General features: G+C 49.6%; 4 protein-coding genes across 4 annotated transcripts; 2 read left to right on the plus strand and 2 right to left on the minus strand.

Moving 5' to 3' along the window:
- Positions 1-695: 695 nt before the first annotated feature.
- F9C07_8007 (acyl-CoA N-acyltransferase) lies at positions 696-1,500 on the minus strand (the record flags this gene model as incomplete). The annotated part of the gene is made up of 2 exons (XM_041294309.1): positions 696-1,081; positions 1,155-1,500. 2 exons carry the CDS (start codon positions 1,498-1,500, stop codon positions 696-698), a joined length of 732 nt encoding a protein of 243 aa, XP_041149630.1.
- Positions 1,501-2,752: 1,252 nt separating this feature from the next.
- On the plus strand, positions 2,753-3,727 carry F9C07_8008 (uncharacterized protein; the record flags this gene model as incomplete). The annotated part of the gene is made up of 1 exon (XM_041287000.1): positions 2,753-3,727. One exon carries the CDS (start codon positions 2,753-2,755, stop codon positions 3,725-3,727), a length of 975 nt encoding a protein of 324 aa, XP_041149629.1.
- Positions 3,728-6,131: 2,404 nt separating this feature from the next.
- F9C07_8009 (GAF domain-like protein) lies at positions 6,132-9,973 on the plus strand (the record flags this gene model as incomplete). The annotated part of the gene is made up of 2 exons (XM_041294306.1): positions 6,132-9,608; positions 9,665-9,973. 2 exons carry the CDS (start codon positions 6,132-6,134, stop codon positions 9,971-9,973), a joined length of 3,786 nt encoding a protein of 1,261 aa, XP_041149628.1.
- A 500-nt stretch (positions 9,974-10,473) lies between these two features.
- F9C07_8010 (RTA1 like protein-domain-containing protein) lies at positions 10,474-13,215 on the minus strand (the record flags this gene model as incomplete). The annotated part of the gene is made up of 4 exons (XM_041294301.2): positions 10,474-10,949; positions 12,240-12,815; positions 12,878-12,970; positions 13,023-13,215. 4 exons carry the CDS (start codon positions 13,213-13,215, stop codon positions 10,474-10,476), a joined length of 1,338 nt encoding a protein of 445 aa, XP_041149627.2.
- Between the last annotated feature and the right edge of the window lie 28 nt (positions 13,216-13,243).

A 13,243-nucleotide genomic window follows, 5' to 3' on the forward strand; every position in this document is an offset into this window, starting at 1 on the left:
TCCAGCCTGACACCACGTCAAGCCGTCCCGAGAGCACCGCATTCACGGAAGACACAAGTATGTTATCGCAATCCTTTCATCGTTGCCTAAGATAATGCTTGTGTCAGAAGTCCACTGAGGAGTCGTCACAATTGCCTGAAACTGCTGTTCATGGGTGCGCCGTGTTGTCCAACATGTTGGCTTGAGTCTATCAGGTGATAAATCTCCGAAAGTTGCATTTTTGATACCTGATGTTTCCAAGTTTTGGGAGCCGCACAAATGATGCTTGCGATAAGTTGGGCGCGACTGTGGTGGTCTGTTTAGTAGAATCATGGACACGAGCCTCTCTGGCGCTCTTGCGTCTCAGCCTTGTTTCCCATGTAGTCTCGAACCCCTACAGCGCTCGTGAATATGTAACCGTGGCCTCCTGTCGCTTAAGGGTCCCGCCAGCAATTGGGTTTATTGCGTCAGCCCGTCAATGATAGGATATTTTGGCTCCAGCAAAGACACATAAGGTCCCCTCAGAGGGCAAACCTGACCACAACTCACGTGTCGATCACAACCAAAAATATTATCCGAATAAGGGAAACCGACAAAAGGTGGATTCCGCTCTATCATTCCTAGTGCAAAAGCAGATGTGCCATCTATGCACACCATAAAAGTCCAGAGAGGGCCACAAAAAAAGGTTTGTACATTATAGTAGATATGCATTATCATCAAGGGTGCGCCACCCGAAAGGACGGTCGCCACAGCATTGCTGTCAGGGCGACCCCCTCCACCAATGGCACTTCATTGACTATCTGAAACCCAAGGGATTGGTAGAGATGGGTTCCTTTGGCACTAGCCTCAAGACCAACAGGGGTTCCGTCCCACGTGGCTTGTTTGAGGCCCCATTCAATGAGTCTGCGACCGATCCCTTGTCGCTGGTACGCCGGATGAACTGCCAGTGTGGACAGGAACCAAATTTCTGGGAAGTCGTTGTACGGAAAACACTCGACGGTTAAAGCATTATACCTAGCCAAGCGAGATGCATCTACGCTTCGGTCGGGGTACAGACGAGTCACGAAATGTTCGCTCACATTCCCAAAAAGTTCCTGTACGCCTGCAGTTCTTAGTAAAGATACATTCTATGGTTTAATCGGTCTAGATAGGGGCGTCAATATATGGCTACTCACGAGTCCACCAGCTATCATTCGAGGTCTCCTTCCACCGTTTGGTGGACTCGTCCGCTGTGTCTCCGATGCGCTCCCAAACACAATAGCCAAGGATAGGCCATGAGTCTGCATCCACAGAACGTGTTCCAGAATTACCTACCGCAACAATGACAACCCACCCTGGCGATATCAACTTCGCCCGCAGTCGTCGCAGGAAACTCTGACGATAGTCGGAGTAAAACTCCCTACGCCGAGGGCAGAGAAAGGCAAACAGCTCATCGTCGAGCATGGATTGTGCGGCTACTTCCGCGATGGATGGAAGGTCTTGTGACACTGCCGGTCGCAAATGGATCTCGGTGAGACTCATGACGTGAAAACTTAATTCATACAATGTATGTGGATATGGAAGTTCAGATGTGGAATGTGGGGATGGTTTCCAAGTTGATACCGAGTCTCTTCGCTTGGGATTGTAAGTGTACTAGTATGCCCAAAAGTGAACTAGTCCTAAGCACGGGGCCTAGACCTGATACGCGTGGATCCGCTGTACTTTGTATTTTACACGCATGTGAGGGACTACGACCGGTACGGAGTAGGTAAGGGGTCAACGTCCGATTGAAAGCCCAGCCCTGCTATAGGGGGCCATCCTCCTTTTGGTAAGGTCCAGCGTGGTCGCCACCACATCACATGATTGAAATTGACGGACGGAAGGACCCCGAATGAACCCCGATGCTGGAGAATGAGTTCAAGCGTCCGGCCGAAAATTAAGAAATCAATTTGAGATTCAACCCCAATCCTCTATACAGATCCTTGAGATAAATGTCATAGAGAGCAAATCGTTCAACAACCGTGACGAATACTATTCGTCAGCCGTTGCATGACATATGCACTTTATCGGGCGAGAGAACAACAAAGGGTCAACGGTCACAGACTTCTCAGATTTCAGGCTCCGAATCTCCGAGCGCCCGGGGAAATCATGTGGCACTAAACCTTAGCTGCACGCTAGCCCCAGTTTAGCGTTAGTGTCGTACATATTTCCCCCATTATTTGCCGAAACCCCATCCGTTCACTTCCATTCCATCCATTCAACTCCCTCTTTTCTCTTTTCCTCTTCCTCTTCTTCTTCAACCACCAGTCTCGTGGGGACTCCCGACAGGATACCTCCTCCACCAAGATCTCCACTGTTTCAGACCACCCCCATCCGCCCGTCATTTAGTTTCATTTCCTTTTGTTGTTTCGTCTTCATTCTCCTCCTACGTTCTTTTAGACTCGCCTAGTGTATATATTCACGAAATCCTATCGCTTCACAACTTCTTCCTTTTAAATACCTTGTGAACCACAAAAAATACCTCCCTGGATATGGTCGTGCCGGATCGCCTATATTAGTTCTACCGCTCGCCTGTGTCTATCGCCAACGTGTACATTTCACCACGAAACAACACCCAGATTGATTCACGAAACGTTTTTAATATCATACTCGATACCATCGATACGGATCGCAAAGTTGGGCATGACTGAATATGGCGTCAAGTGTTGTCGCCCACTGCCGCTCGAAAGATAAAGATAATCGGTTCAAAGTTGAACTCCTTTAATCGTGAGAAAGGGTTGCGCATCCGGGCGTCATGGGCGACTCGCTGTCGCAGGTGCCCGAGGGCCTCGTTGGTGGCTATCAAGGGGGCCTTGCGGTGAAAATCCTGATGGTCGTCTTTAGCTCAATTGCTCTGTATAACGCCATCGAGCTCATCATTCTAATCTTCCTTGTCTTCAACCAGTATGCAGGGCTGTACTTCTGGGCGATGCTGTTGTCCAATGTACTCGGTGTCATACCCCATGCTGTCGGCTTCTTGCTGGAATTTTTTGCGAAAGGGCCTCTGTGGTTCGCAGTCACCCTCGCCACGATCGGTTTCTATTTTATGGTTCCCGGGCAGTCGATCGTCCTCTATTCTCGGCTTCACTTGGTCGTGCAGAATCCCAAGGTTCTTCGGCAAGTTCGGTACATGATCATCTTCAACACCATCGTTTTGCTGATTCCAACGACCATCCTCACCTATACCACTATATACGTGCGCACCGAACCTATAATCCGCGGCTACAATGTTATGGAAAGGATGCAATTGGCTTGGTTTTGTGCGCAGGAAATGTTGATTTCTTGCATATATATTTGGGAGACGACCAACCTTCTGCGGCTGCGGCCGGACAAAGATCCCGGCCGGAGAAAGATCATGTATGAATTGATTACGATCAACGTAATCATCGTGCTCCTAGATGTAGCGCTTCTGGTGTTGGAATACGTCGGTTTTTATGCTCTTCAGACCACACTTAAAGCTGCAGTCTACAGTGTGAAGCTGAAGCTGGAATTCGCTGTGTTGCGAAAGCTCGTCTTGCTCGTCAATACTCGCCCCTCCGACACAAGTTCCACCGACCACGAAGAGTATCCTAATTTCGTGGATCCAGAGCAACTGACGGGTGATATCACGCATGCGGCACCAGTCCGTGCCCGGACTCGTTCTCGGTATCCATGGAGCGCCATCTCAATGGACAGCTTGGACCGGTCGGAGCGCCGAGGATATTCTTCTGAGACCACACGCCCGCCATAACTCGACTACCAAGCTATTTCCGACATCATATCTACCCACCCACTCTTTGCCTACCGATCACACTAGACAATATCGAGCGGGCTGAAAGGCATTTCACCCGAGACTAGTAGACACAGTCTTGCTGATAGCCTTTGTCCTGCGTACGCTTCGGTGAGGCCTTTGCTGAGGCTGCATTAGGGCGAATGACGGCCCTGTCAGGTTTCAGATTCCCAGGTCATCACGCTGTCGGACCAGGGGCATAACGTGGTTCCACGGCGGAATAGCGTTGTATATATCACTTCCTTTGTCATCCTATCTTGGTAGGTCACGTGTGAGAACAGACTGCACAATCACATCATCTGTTGAGCAGATCAGGCTTCGCCTCCTCACTTGAAGAGACTGCACATAGTACGCTTGAGATGAAAGATCAAGGTATATACCAAAAGAATTAACGCCAAGGGTTAGTCCACAGGGCGTCGTGTATATTAGCTATTGGCGGATTGTTTATATCGAAGACGCGAAAATATGTCATCTATTGTCATCAGGGTTCCAGGGCACAGGGGAGATTAGACCACATCAAACGAAGGTGGCGAACCACCACAGCAGCCACTTGGCACTACTGCTGAGGTCACCACGCAAGCTGTTGTTCGTCGTAACCACCACCCCATACGTGGCGGAGGCTCAGCCGCGGGTGGCTACCAATGTGTCTGCCTCATGGGGATTCCCACACAATTATAGCGACGTGAAAATGTACTATCAACATTCACATGAAATATTTGGCATTTATGGATTGGACTAGAACTCTCAATCCGAGGATTGTTTTCGTCCTCATCCAGAAATTGATGGCGATCATTAAATTCTATAGTCAGGAAAATGTACGGATCACGCCGATAAATCACTAGCTTCGAATATAAATATATATCTATGAATGTTTCAGGATTTGGTCGAGAGTATCTTCTAGAATAGGGAAATAACAGAAATTTCTTGTTCTTTTCTCCGACTCTTTTACAAGATGAATTTGAGATATGTCTGTCACATCCTCGATTATTGCCTTTGCAATATCAAGTAGGAACTACTAGTGCTGTGGTTGATGTGGATGGTGTGCCTATATAAAGATTGGATCCGGGACGACTCTAAGCTTGGACCAAGCCGAATGTCGATTGAGACGCAAGGGTTTAAGCGACGGTACTCAGTGCCGCCAATCAGCAACTGTTTTCTTCTGCTGATCCGAGAGCTCGCGGAATCACGTGCCCAGCGGAGATGACACATCAGCTGCGGAACGAATGGAGATTAATATGGCGGACTAAGAGAGGAAGGTGGACCTTGACGCACAGCTTAGTTTAGGAAGGTACACAATCGACCCGAGCAGTTGGTTTCCATTCTTTTGTGACAGCGGAAATGACGTCACGCACCGGGTCTCCATACAAAATTTCAGACATGGCCTGATTTCACTCAACACGTAAAAAGTATGTCTCCAACTTCAATCCCCAGATATCTGGCAGTTCATATCTATTAGTCAGGGGCTTACCATCCTACCACGGTATGAAGACGGCTACTGGGGGATGGAACTACTACCTAAATCACTCCAAACAGAGACAGAAATGCAAAGGTAGAAACTTAATATACAAAGGATCCAGAGGACGGAGGGTCGGTACCGCCTATTATTTCGACGTATGACTAAATGGAATCATTTTCCCTTGAGACTAGTGAGGAGCGGGTATAGTGGAAGATTTATCGTGGGGTTCTCGATCTTGAGATTTTTTTGGCATTCGCAGTGGAGGGGTCGACCAAAACACGGCACTGGATTGGTCAGTGCCAACTTCTGGCCCTGAGACGGTGACCGCCTAGCTGAATGGAGGTAATATTGCCGTCGATCCATCGATACCGAGGACTCACTGTAACTCGCCTCTCTTACCTACTCCATCTTCGCTACCTAATTTTTACCTGGTTCCCTTTTGCCCTCTCCCCCTCCATCTCTTTTTAATTTCTGTGTGGACACGGTTGATAACCTCTATTTCCTCGTATTCTTGAAATCTTTTTCGAACCGACCCTGGGAGAATCTTTATTTATAACTCCCCTCTTCTTCATCACGGTATGGTGCTTCTCATCGATCCCTTGGTGGGCGTTGCCACTAACCGAGATATTTTCCTTAGCCCTCCTCACCGTCCTCCGCATGCGCAGTCGATCCCTTGAATCCTCCGTTGCTTCTTTGTACAATCGATCAATTCTGCATCATTAGTCTCCTCGACATCACTCTGGCCGCATTGTGTCACCTGTTGAGCGTGGTGGAAGACGGATCGCGTTAAACGTCACCGATTTGCTGCTATCGCCCAATTCGGGATATTTGCCCATGCCACGATAACGCTATTAGCGATAGATTGTGATCGAGCTTGGTTTGGTTGAGTCCAGTCATTAAGACGTTGAAATGGAATCCAATGCTGACCCCACACCCGCGGTGAAGCAAGGTTCTCGCGAGGGTGCCTGTGAGATTGCGCAGTTGGTCCAGGAGGTACCGGCTGCCGACATTTCAGCAAAATATGGCTCAGAGAACGAGGTTAGTCTCGGTGTCGCCGAACGGGTATACCCAATTCGATCAATGGTCTTCGTCGATCCCTCGTCGACTACTGCGTCGTCCGACGATCCGATCTCACCAGTGAGGGGAGCCAGGCAGTATTCGATCATCGATTCACGAACATGGGATCAACTGCAGTCACAACGCAAGTCGGATACAGAAGGTATAGCGCCTTCGATCGAGGCGGCGCAACTGCTGCCCACGGAAGCACCGGGTTCCGGTAGCGAAACCCTTGTGCAGAGCCCCGCCACCCCCACAAACGCGTCGCTCGGTAGCCCAGCGGAGAACAACGGAACGTCGCACTTGGTTACCACTCGATTTAAGCACGTCGAAACAGACGATGGCCACGCTGTTCTCACCGGTAGAACGGTCGATTCCTTCCGGGCTTGCGAAGATGAACCGATTCACATCCCCGGCGCAATTCAAACCTTTGGTGCGATGTTGGCCTTGCGCGAGGAGTCGGAAGGAAAACTAGTAGTTCGCGTGGTCAGTGAGAACTCAGAAAGTATCCTTGGCTACTCGCCCCACAGTCTCTTTGCATTGGAAAACTTTTGTGACATCCTCGATGAGGACCAGACGGAAACCCTCTTGGATCATGTTGACTTTATCCGTGATGAAGCGTACGACCCTAGTGCCGATGGCCCCGAAGTGTTCATTATGTCCGTCACTAACCCAGCTGGCCAAGCGGTGCGGCTCTGGTGCGCCATCCATGTCAATTCCGCTAATCCCGGCCTGATCATCTGCGAGTTCGAGCTGGAGGATGATCGTATCAATCCAATCAGCGGCTCCAGCGGGCCATCCCCCTCGGTGCCAGTTGATACCCTGGGTGTTGAATTCACCCCGGAACAGTTCGCGGAAAGCACCATCAACATCAGCCAGCCATTACGGTTGCTGCGGAACGCGCGTAGGCGAAAGGGCGAAGCCGCCGCAATGGAGGTTTTCAGCATTGTCAGCCAGGTCCAGGAACAGATGAATCGCGCCGAGACATTGGATCTGCTGCTTAACACCACTGTGGGGATCGTTAAAGAGCTGACAGGATTTCATCGAATCCTAATTTATCAGTTTGATAGCCAATGTAACGGCGTTGTGGTGGCCGAATTGGTTGATCCGAGGGTCACCGTAGATCTGTACAAGGGCTTACATTTTCCCGCCTCTGATATTCCCAAGCAAGCTCGAGATCTATACCGGATCAACCGTGTCCGCTTGCTTTATGACCGCGAGCAAGTGACAGCACGCTTGGTTTGCCGCACTACGGAAGATTTGGAGCGACCACTAGATATGACACACGCATACCTGCGTGCCATGTCGCCAATTCACTTGAAATATTTGGCCAATATGGAAGTGCGTGCCTCGATGTCGATTAGCATCAACGGCCCTAACGAGCTGTGGGGATTGATTTCTTGCCATTCCTACGACACTGGCATGAGAGTCTCGTTCCCACTCCGAAAGATGTGTCGACTGATTGGGGAAACATTGGCGCGCAACATCGAGCGTGTCTCATATGCATCGCGTCTGCAAGCCCGCAAACTGATCAACACTGTGCCAACTGATGCCAACCCGTCAGGGTATATCGTTGCTTCATCCGACGATTTGCTTAAGCTGTTTGATGCCGATTTTGGTGCCCTATCGATCCGCGACGAGACCAAGATATTGGGTGGGTCGACCCATCAGGAGATGTTGGCTTTGCTGGAATATCTTCGAATGCGCCGGATTAACTCTGTGCTCGCGTCGCACAACATCAGGAAAGATTTCACCGACCTTAAATACCCCCCGGGGTTCAAATGTATCTCTGGACTGCTTTATGTTCCTCTGTCCGCTGATGGCACGGATTTCATGGCTTTTTTCCGGCGGGGCCGACTGACTGAAATCAAGTGGGGTGGCAATCCCTATGAACAGAAGGAGAAGATCGGTAGGCTCGAACCGCGACAGAGCTTTCAGATCTGGAAAGAAACCGTCCTGGATCAGTCTCGAGAGTGGACGGACTCAGATGTGGAAACCGCAGCCGTTTTATGTTTGGTGTACGGCAAGTTCATTAAAGTATGGCGTCAGAACGAGGAGGCCATGCATGGCTCACAGTTGACTAAGCTTCTTCTGGCAAACTCCGCCCATGAGGTGCGGACTCCCTTGAACGCGGTCGTTAATTATCTGGAGATTGCATTAGAAGGTGCGCTGGATAAGGAAACTAGGGATAATCTGACAAAATCGTACTCCGCGTCGAAGTCCTTGATCTACGTTATTAACGACCTACTCGACCTGACAAACACGGAAAAGGGCCAGGATCTCATCAAGGACGAGCCCTTCGACCTTGAGGCCACCTTCAAGGAAGCGACTGGCATGTTTGAGAGCGAAGCGGAACGGAAAGGGATCAACTATACTGTTTTGCCACACCCTGGCATCCCTCAAAAAGTTATCGGGGATCAAAGACGTGTGCGGCAGGCCATGTCCAATCTTATTTCGAACGCGATTCAGCATACATCTGGTGGTGATATCACTGTCGAACTCTGGCGCCAGCCGGGCCGTTCAGAGGACGGATCTGCAACAATACAAATTGCAGTCCTTGACACGGGATCGGGTATATCACAAGCTCGACTTGAGACCTTGTTCCAGGAGCTCGAACAGGTTTCCGCAGAGAGCGATAACCGTGGCCTGGGAGATGGACAGGATACTTTACGCGAAGTCGTAGATGAGACAGAAAAGCAGGTTTTGGGATTGGGGTTGGCGACTGTCTCTCGCGTCGTACGTAATATGCAAGGGCAACTCAGTGTCCGTTCGGAGGAAGGCAAAGGGAGCCGGTTCCAGATCACACTGAATTTTCCTCTGCCGGCCGATGCCGCCTCTGCCAAAGACGAGTCCGAAATCCCTGTTCACAACGTTGTACCGACGGCCCCGTTACAGTCGAAAGAAGAGTTTGTGTTGGTTGATACTCGCTCCGAGGGACGTAGCAATGGCGGAAGTGACACTAACAGCGAAAGTGGGAAGGCTACACAGAAACCTGCTACGTCACAGCCAAGCCTGGATGAAACATCCAAACTTAACCCAGAGACCGACGGCCTACCAACACAGGCACTTGCACCAGTTGACCAGCCCTCAGAGACGAAGACGGAATCCACATCCCCGATCAAAGAACCTCCCTCGGAATCTGATCCGTCTCCTCTACCTGATACTTTCTGTGTCCTGGTCGCGGAAGACGACCCGATCAATAGCAAAATTATACAGAAACGACTCACTAAACTACGCCACACTGTACGCCTAACCGTTAATGGCGAAGAGTGTGCAAGCGCCTACCGTGCGGACCCTGCTCAATTTGATGCGGTCTTAATGGACATACAGGTAGGTGTCGCTTTCACCATGCTTCCCTTATAACAGCGCTAACCAGTCCTGCGTAGATGCCAATTGTTGATGGTATAGGGTCCACTAAGATGATCCGTCAATTCGAGCAGGAAACCCCGCCAGAATCACTGTCAAGAATCTCTAGATTGAACGGCCGAATACCCGTTTTCGCCGTCTCAGCGTCGCTTTTTGAGAAGGACGCAGAAAAATACATTTCTGCAGGCTTCGACGGCTGGATCATGAAGCCGATCAACTTTGAACGGTTGAACACCCTTCTTGCCGGCCTCCGCGATGATGACGTCCGCAATAGCACTACCTACCAACCCGGTAAATGGGAGAATGGTGGCTGGTTTCAAGGGCGCTAACGGCCCTGATCTCTGTGTTAACCCAACTTCTATGATTTATTGAACTGATGAAAAAGCTGTTCCTCTGGTTTCACCGACACCTCCGATGAGCGTTGCGTTAGTATTTGATCAACGTTTTTGATGGCATGAGTATCCATTGGTTAGGGAGAATGCCCACAGTTCTATGTATTTCACATCTGCATTCATGTCATATACCCCATCAATCGCTTTAGTTATACAGAATGAACTCAATGTTTATATATTGAGAGATCTATGTACTGTTCTTAGCACAGACAATGATAGCATTTAAGATGTATATCCATAATTATATAAGATAGCCCTAACCTTCCACGTCCGGATATAATTCTTTCGCAGCCACTGAACCAAACGCTTGAACCAAAGCAGTGACGGATCTAAGCATAAACAGGCTATTTCCAACTCGAAAATCCCATTAGACCCAAAATAATCTATAGTTTTAAAATCACCAAGCAATCTATAAAATCTTTACCAAAACATCCAAATCAAACAAACCCAGCAATAACCCCCGCAACCCCGACTAAACCAGGCATCAACTCCACCCCCTCGCACTGGATAGATATATCCAAAAACCTCCTCGCAGATAGAAACGCCTCCCCACTCTGCCAAGAGTGACACTTCCCAGGTTCAACCCGTAACTCGACCTCCACATCATCCTCCCTCGTACAGTCAACAAACCTCACAATGTCATCCACGAAAATCTCATCCCCACCAGCAGATACCCACGTCTTACACGGGAGTATACGCCCCCAAGACCCCCTCTCCATTGACCGTGAAGCAAAATCCCCAAATAGAGAGCTTAATCCAGGATCAGAGCGTAGAAGCTCCCTACCCATTCGCCGGAGGAACGACCTAGACATGAAATCCTTCTTTTCGAGGATATCTACCACAGGAGACGAAAGAGATAGATCAATCCAGGGACTTAAGAGGATCAGAGACCCCGGTCGTGGATGCCCCTCTTCTCTCTTCTCCTTCACCCTCTCCTTCTTTCCCCAATCCTCATCCCCATCCCCATCCAAAGAAGAAGAAGAAAAAGAAAAAGAACCCACAACACCACGAGCAAGAGTAACCAAAAAAGCCAAAGCAAGATGGCCCCCCGCCGACTCCCCCATCAAACAAACCCTCTCAGCCCCAACCCCAATCTCCCCAATAAGATACTCATACCCCGCAAAACACTCCCATATCTGTTTCGGAAAACTTCCATTCATAACCAACGTATAATCCAGGGTAAAGATACACACTCTAATCCCCCTTTGCTCTAATATCTCAGCGAGGAATAATAATCCGGGGAGCGTATCCGCCGGATGGCCGAGTGCGTACCCGCTTCCGCGAAGGTGGTAGATGACTAGGTCTGCTTTTTTGGGGTCTATTGGTGCTGTTGTTGGGAGGAGGCCGCGACATACCCAGTATCCTGTGAAATTGGGTCTTTGGATCTTGTGGAAGAGGTGGGCTTTGAGGGTGCTGTAGCGGGTTGAGAGGAGGGCTTTGGAGCCTGTTTTGTTGGGGAAGGTGTTGTGGATTGAGGGGGGGAGGGCTGAGAAGGTTCTGTGTTTTTTGGGTGGATTTTGTTAGGTTGGTTCTTTAGGTGAGTGTGAGTTAGGGAGAGGAGGAAGGGGGTATGCAGTGAAAATGTATAAAGGAAGGGGTATTCTTACTCTCGTATAAGAGACCGAGTGAGGTCTTTTAATAATGGTGGACGGTTTGGCGTGCCTATAAGATGATGTAGTGTCGTTTTGAGGATAGTGTATGGTAGCCGGATGAGGAGAAATACTGTTAGGGCTAGGATATCTTGCATACCGATTTGAGGTGGTGGATTGGGGTCTTGGGTGTTCATTTTCTGAGTGACTGGGTGACTGTTTGTGATTCTTCATTTGAGGACGGGATTGGATGGTGTACTCACTGTACTGTCTATATAGCGGTAGCTCTATCGGAATCAAGACACGGGATGTGGACCGTTAACGGCTCGGGATCCACTGTTTCCGATGCTCGGGACATTCTGATACATGCGATCGACTCGGGTTGGTTTCATGTGGTTTATCCGAGATTGAGGAAGGATCTGTGTCGATCATTCGTATGCGTTTCGTGTCCTGATCTGCGATGAGACCTTTACGGTTTTGTTCATGTTGAGAGGGAGGAGGATGACAGGAGATCGGAAATGAACAAGATGAGTGGTGTAAGAAGTAATTGTATTTAAATTCTGTATAAAAGTCCGAGAGACCGGTAATGGGACTTCAGATATCATCATTCTCACCAGGACGTGTTAGAGAAACCCACGACTCCGCCTTTCTGGCCTCTTTCTCCCTGGGCAGTAACCAATAGGGATGAAAGATGTTGAACACAACAACTGCAAGTACCATAGGGATCCCATCAAGGCCAATGAAGAACCATTCCCGTGTGATCAGATATCCCGACCAGCCTTCCAACAGTTCGATTGTACGGTAGATACTTCGCACGTAGATACATACCACAGAGAATGTCGTCGCCAACACTAACAGACGCATTCGCGGGGTGAACCGGGCACGAAGTTGAGGTCGACGACACCGAAAGAGAAAGTCGATACCGCAGAAGGCAAATGCTGTGATGGCGGCCATCTGGAATACGATACCGGCCACCATTGTGTTTGTCCCCGGGGCAGTGTCTCCGTCCACTTCACTTGCTGCGGAGGAGGCCATTCCACCACCCACTGCCTGAACAACCAACGAGACGATGTCACATGTGCAAAATATCCAGAGATACCAGCTGGGGCGAAGGATGGAACTTTCCGGACCCAGAAGAGCGATGAGCTGGCCGAGAAGAACGTATATCCCGGCGGTGAAAAATGTCGGGCCTAAAGGAGGAAACCATTTGTCAGACAGCATTCATAGGCGATGAGTTGAGTATAGGACATACCGATAATTAGCGTTGATATTTGCATCAAGAAGGCGTCCGTTTGATACGGGCACTCTGCTGACCACGTCCGTGCTGCCCATCCTAAAACCTCCGCTGCGATAGGTCAGTGTATGACCTCTGTCAAATGTTTCGCCCTGAGACATACTCAAGCATCCTATGGCAAATAGTAAGCACCACCACTTCCTAGACCAAAACGACTGTGCTGTGTGAGCCACCATGGATGTTCCAAACAGCACACAGAACACGATGCCTGCTGCTAGTGAGGGCTGGTACCCGTATGCTGGGTTCACACCCTCCACCAGGGCATGGCAGCCTTTGTGAAGATAATCCTCAATCATTGGCAGCTAAATGTAGGTCAACACAATG

This window comes from Aspergillus flavus, chromosome 6 (genome assembly GCF_009017415.1).
Source record: "Aspergillus flavus chromosome 6, complete sequence".
Taxonomy (NCBI): Eukaryota; Fungi; Ascomycota; class Eurotiomycetes; order Eurotiales; family Aspergillaceae; genus Aspergillus; species Aspergillus flavus.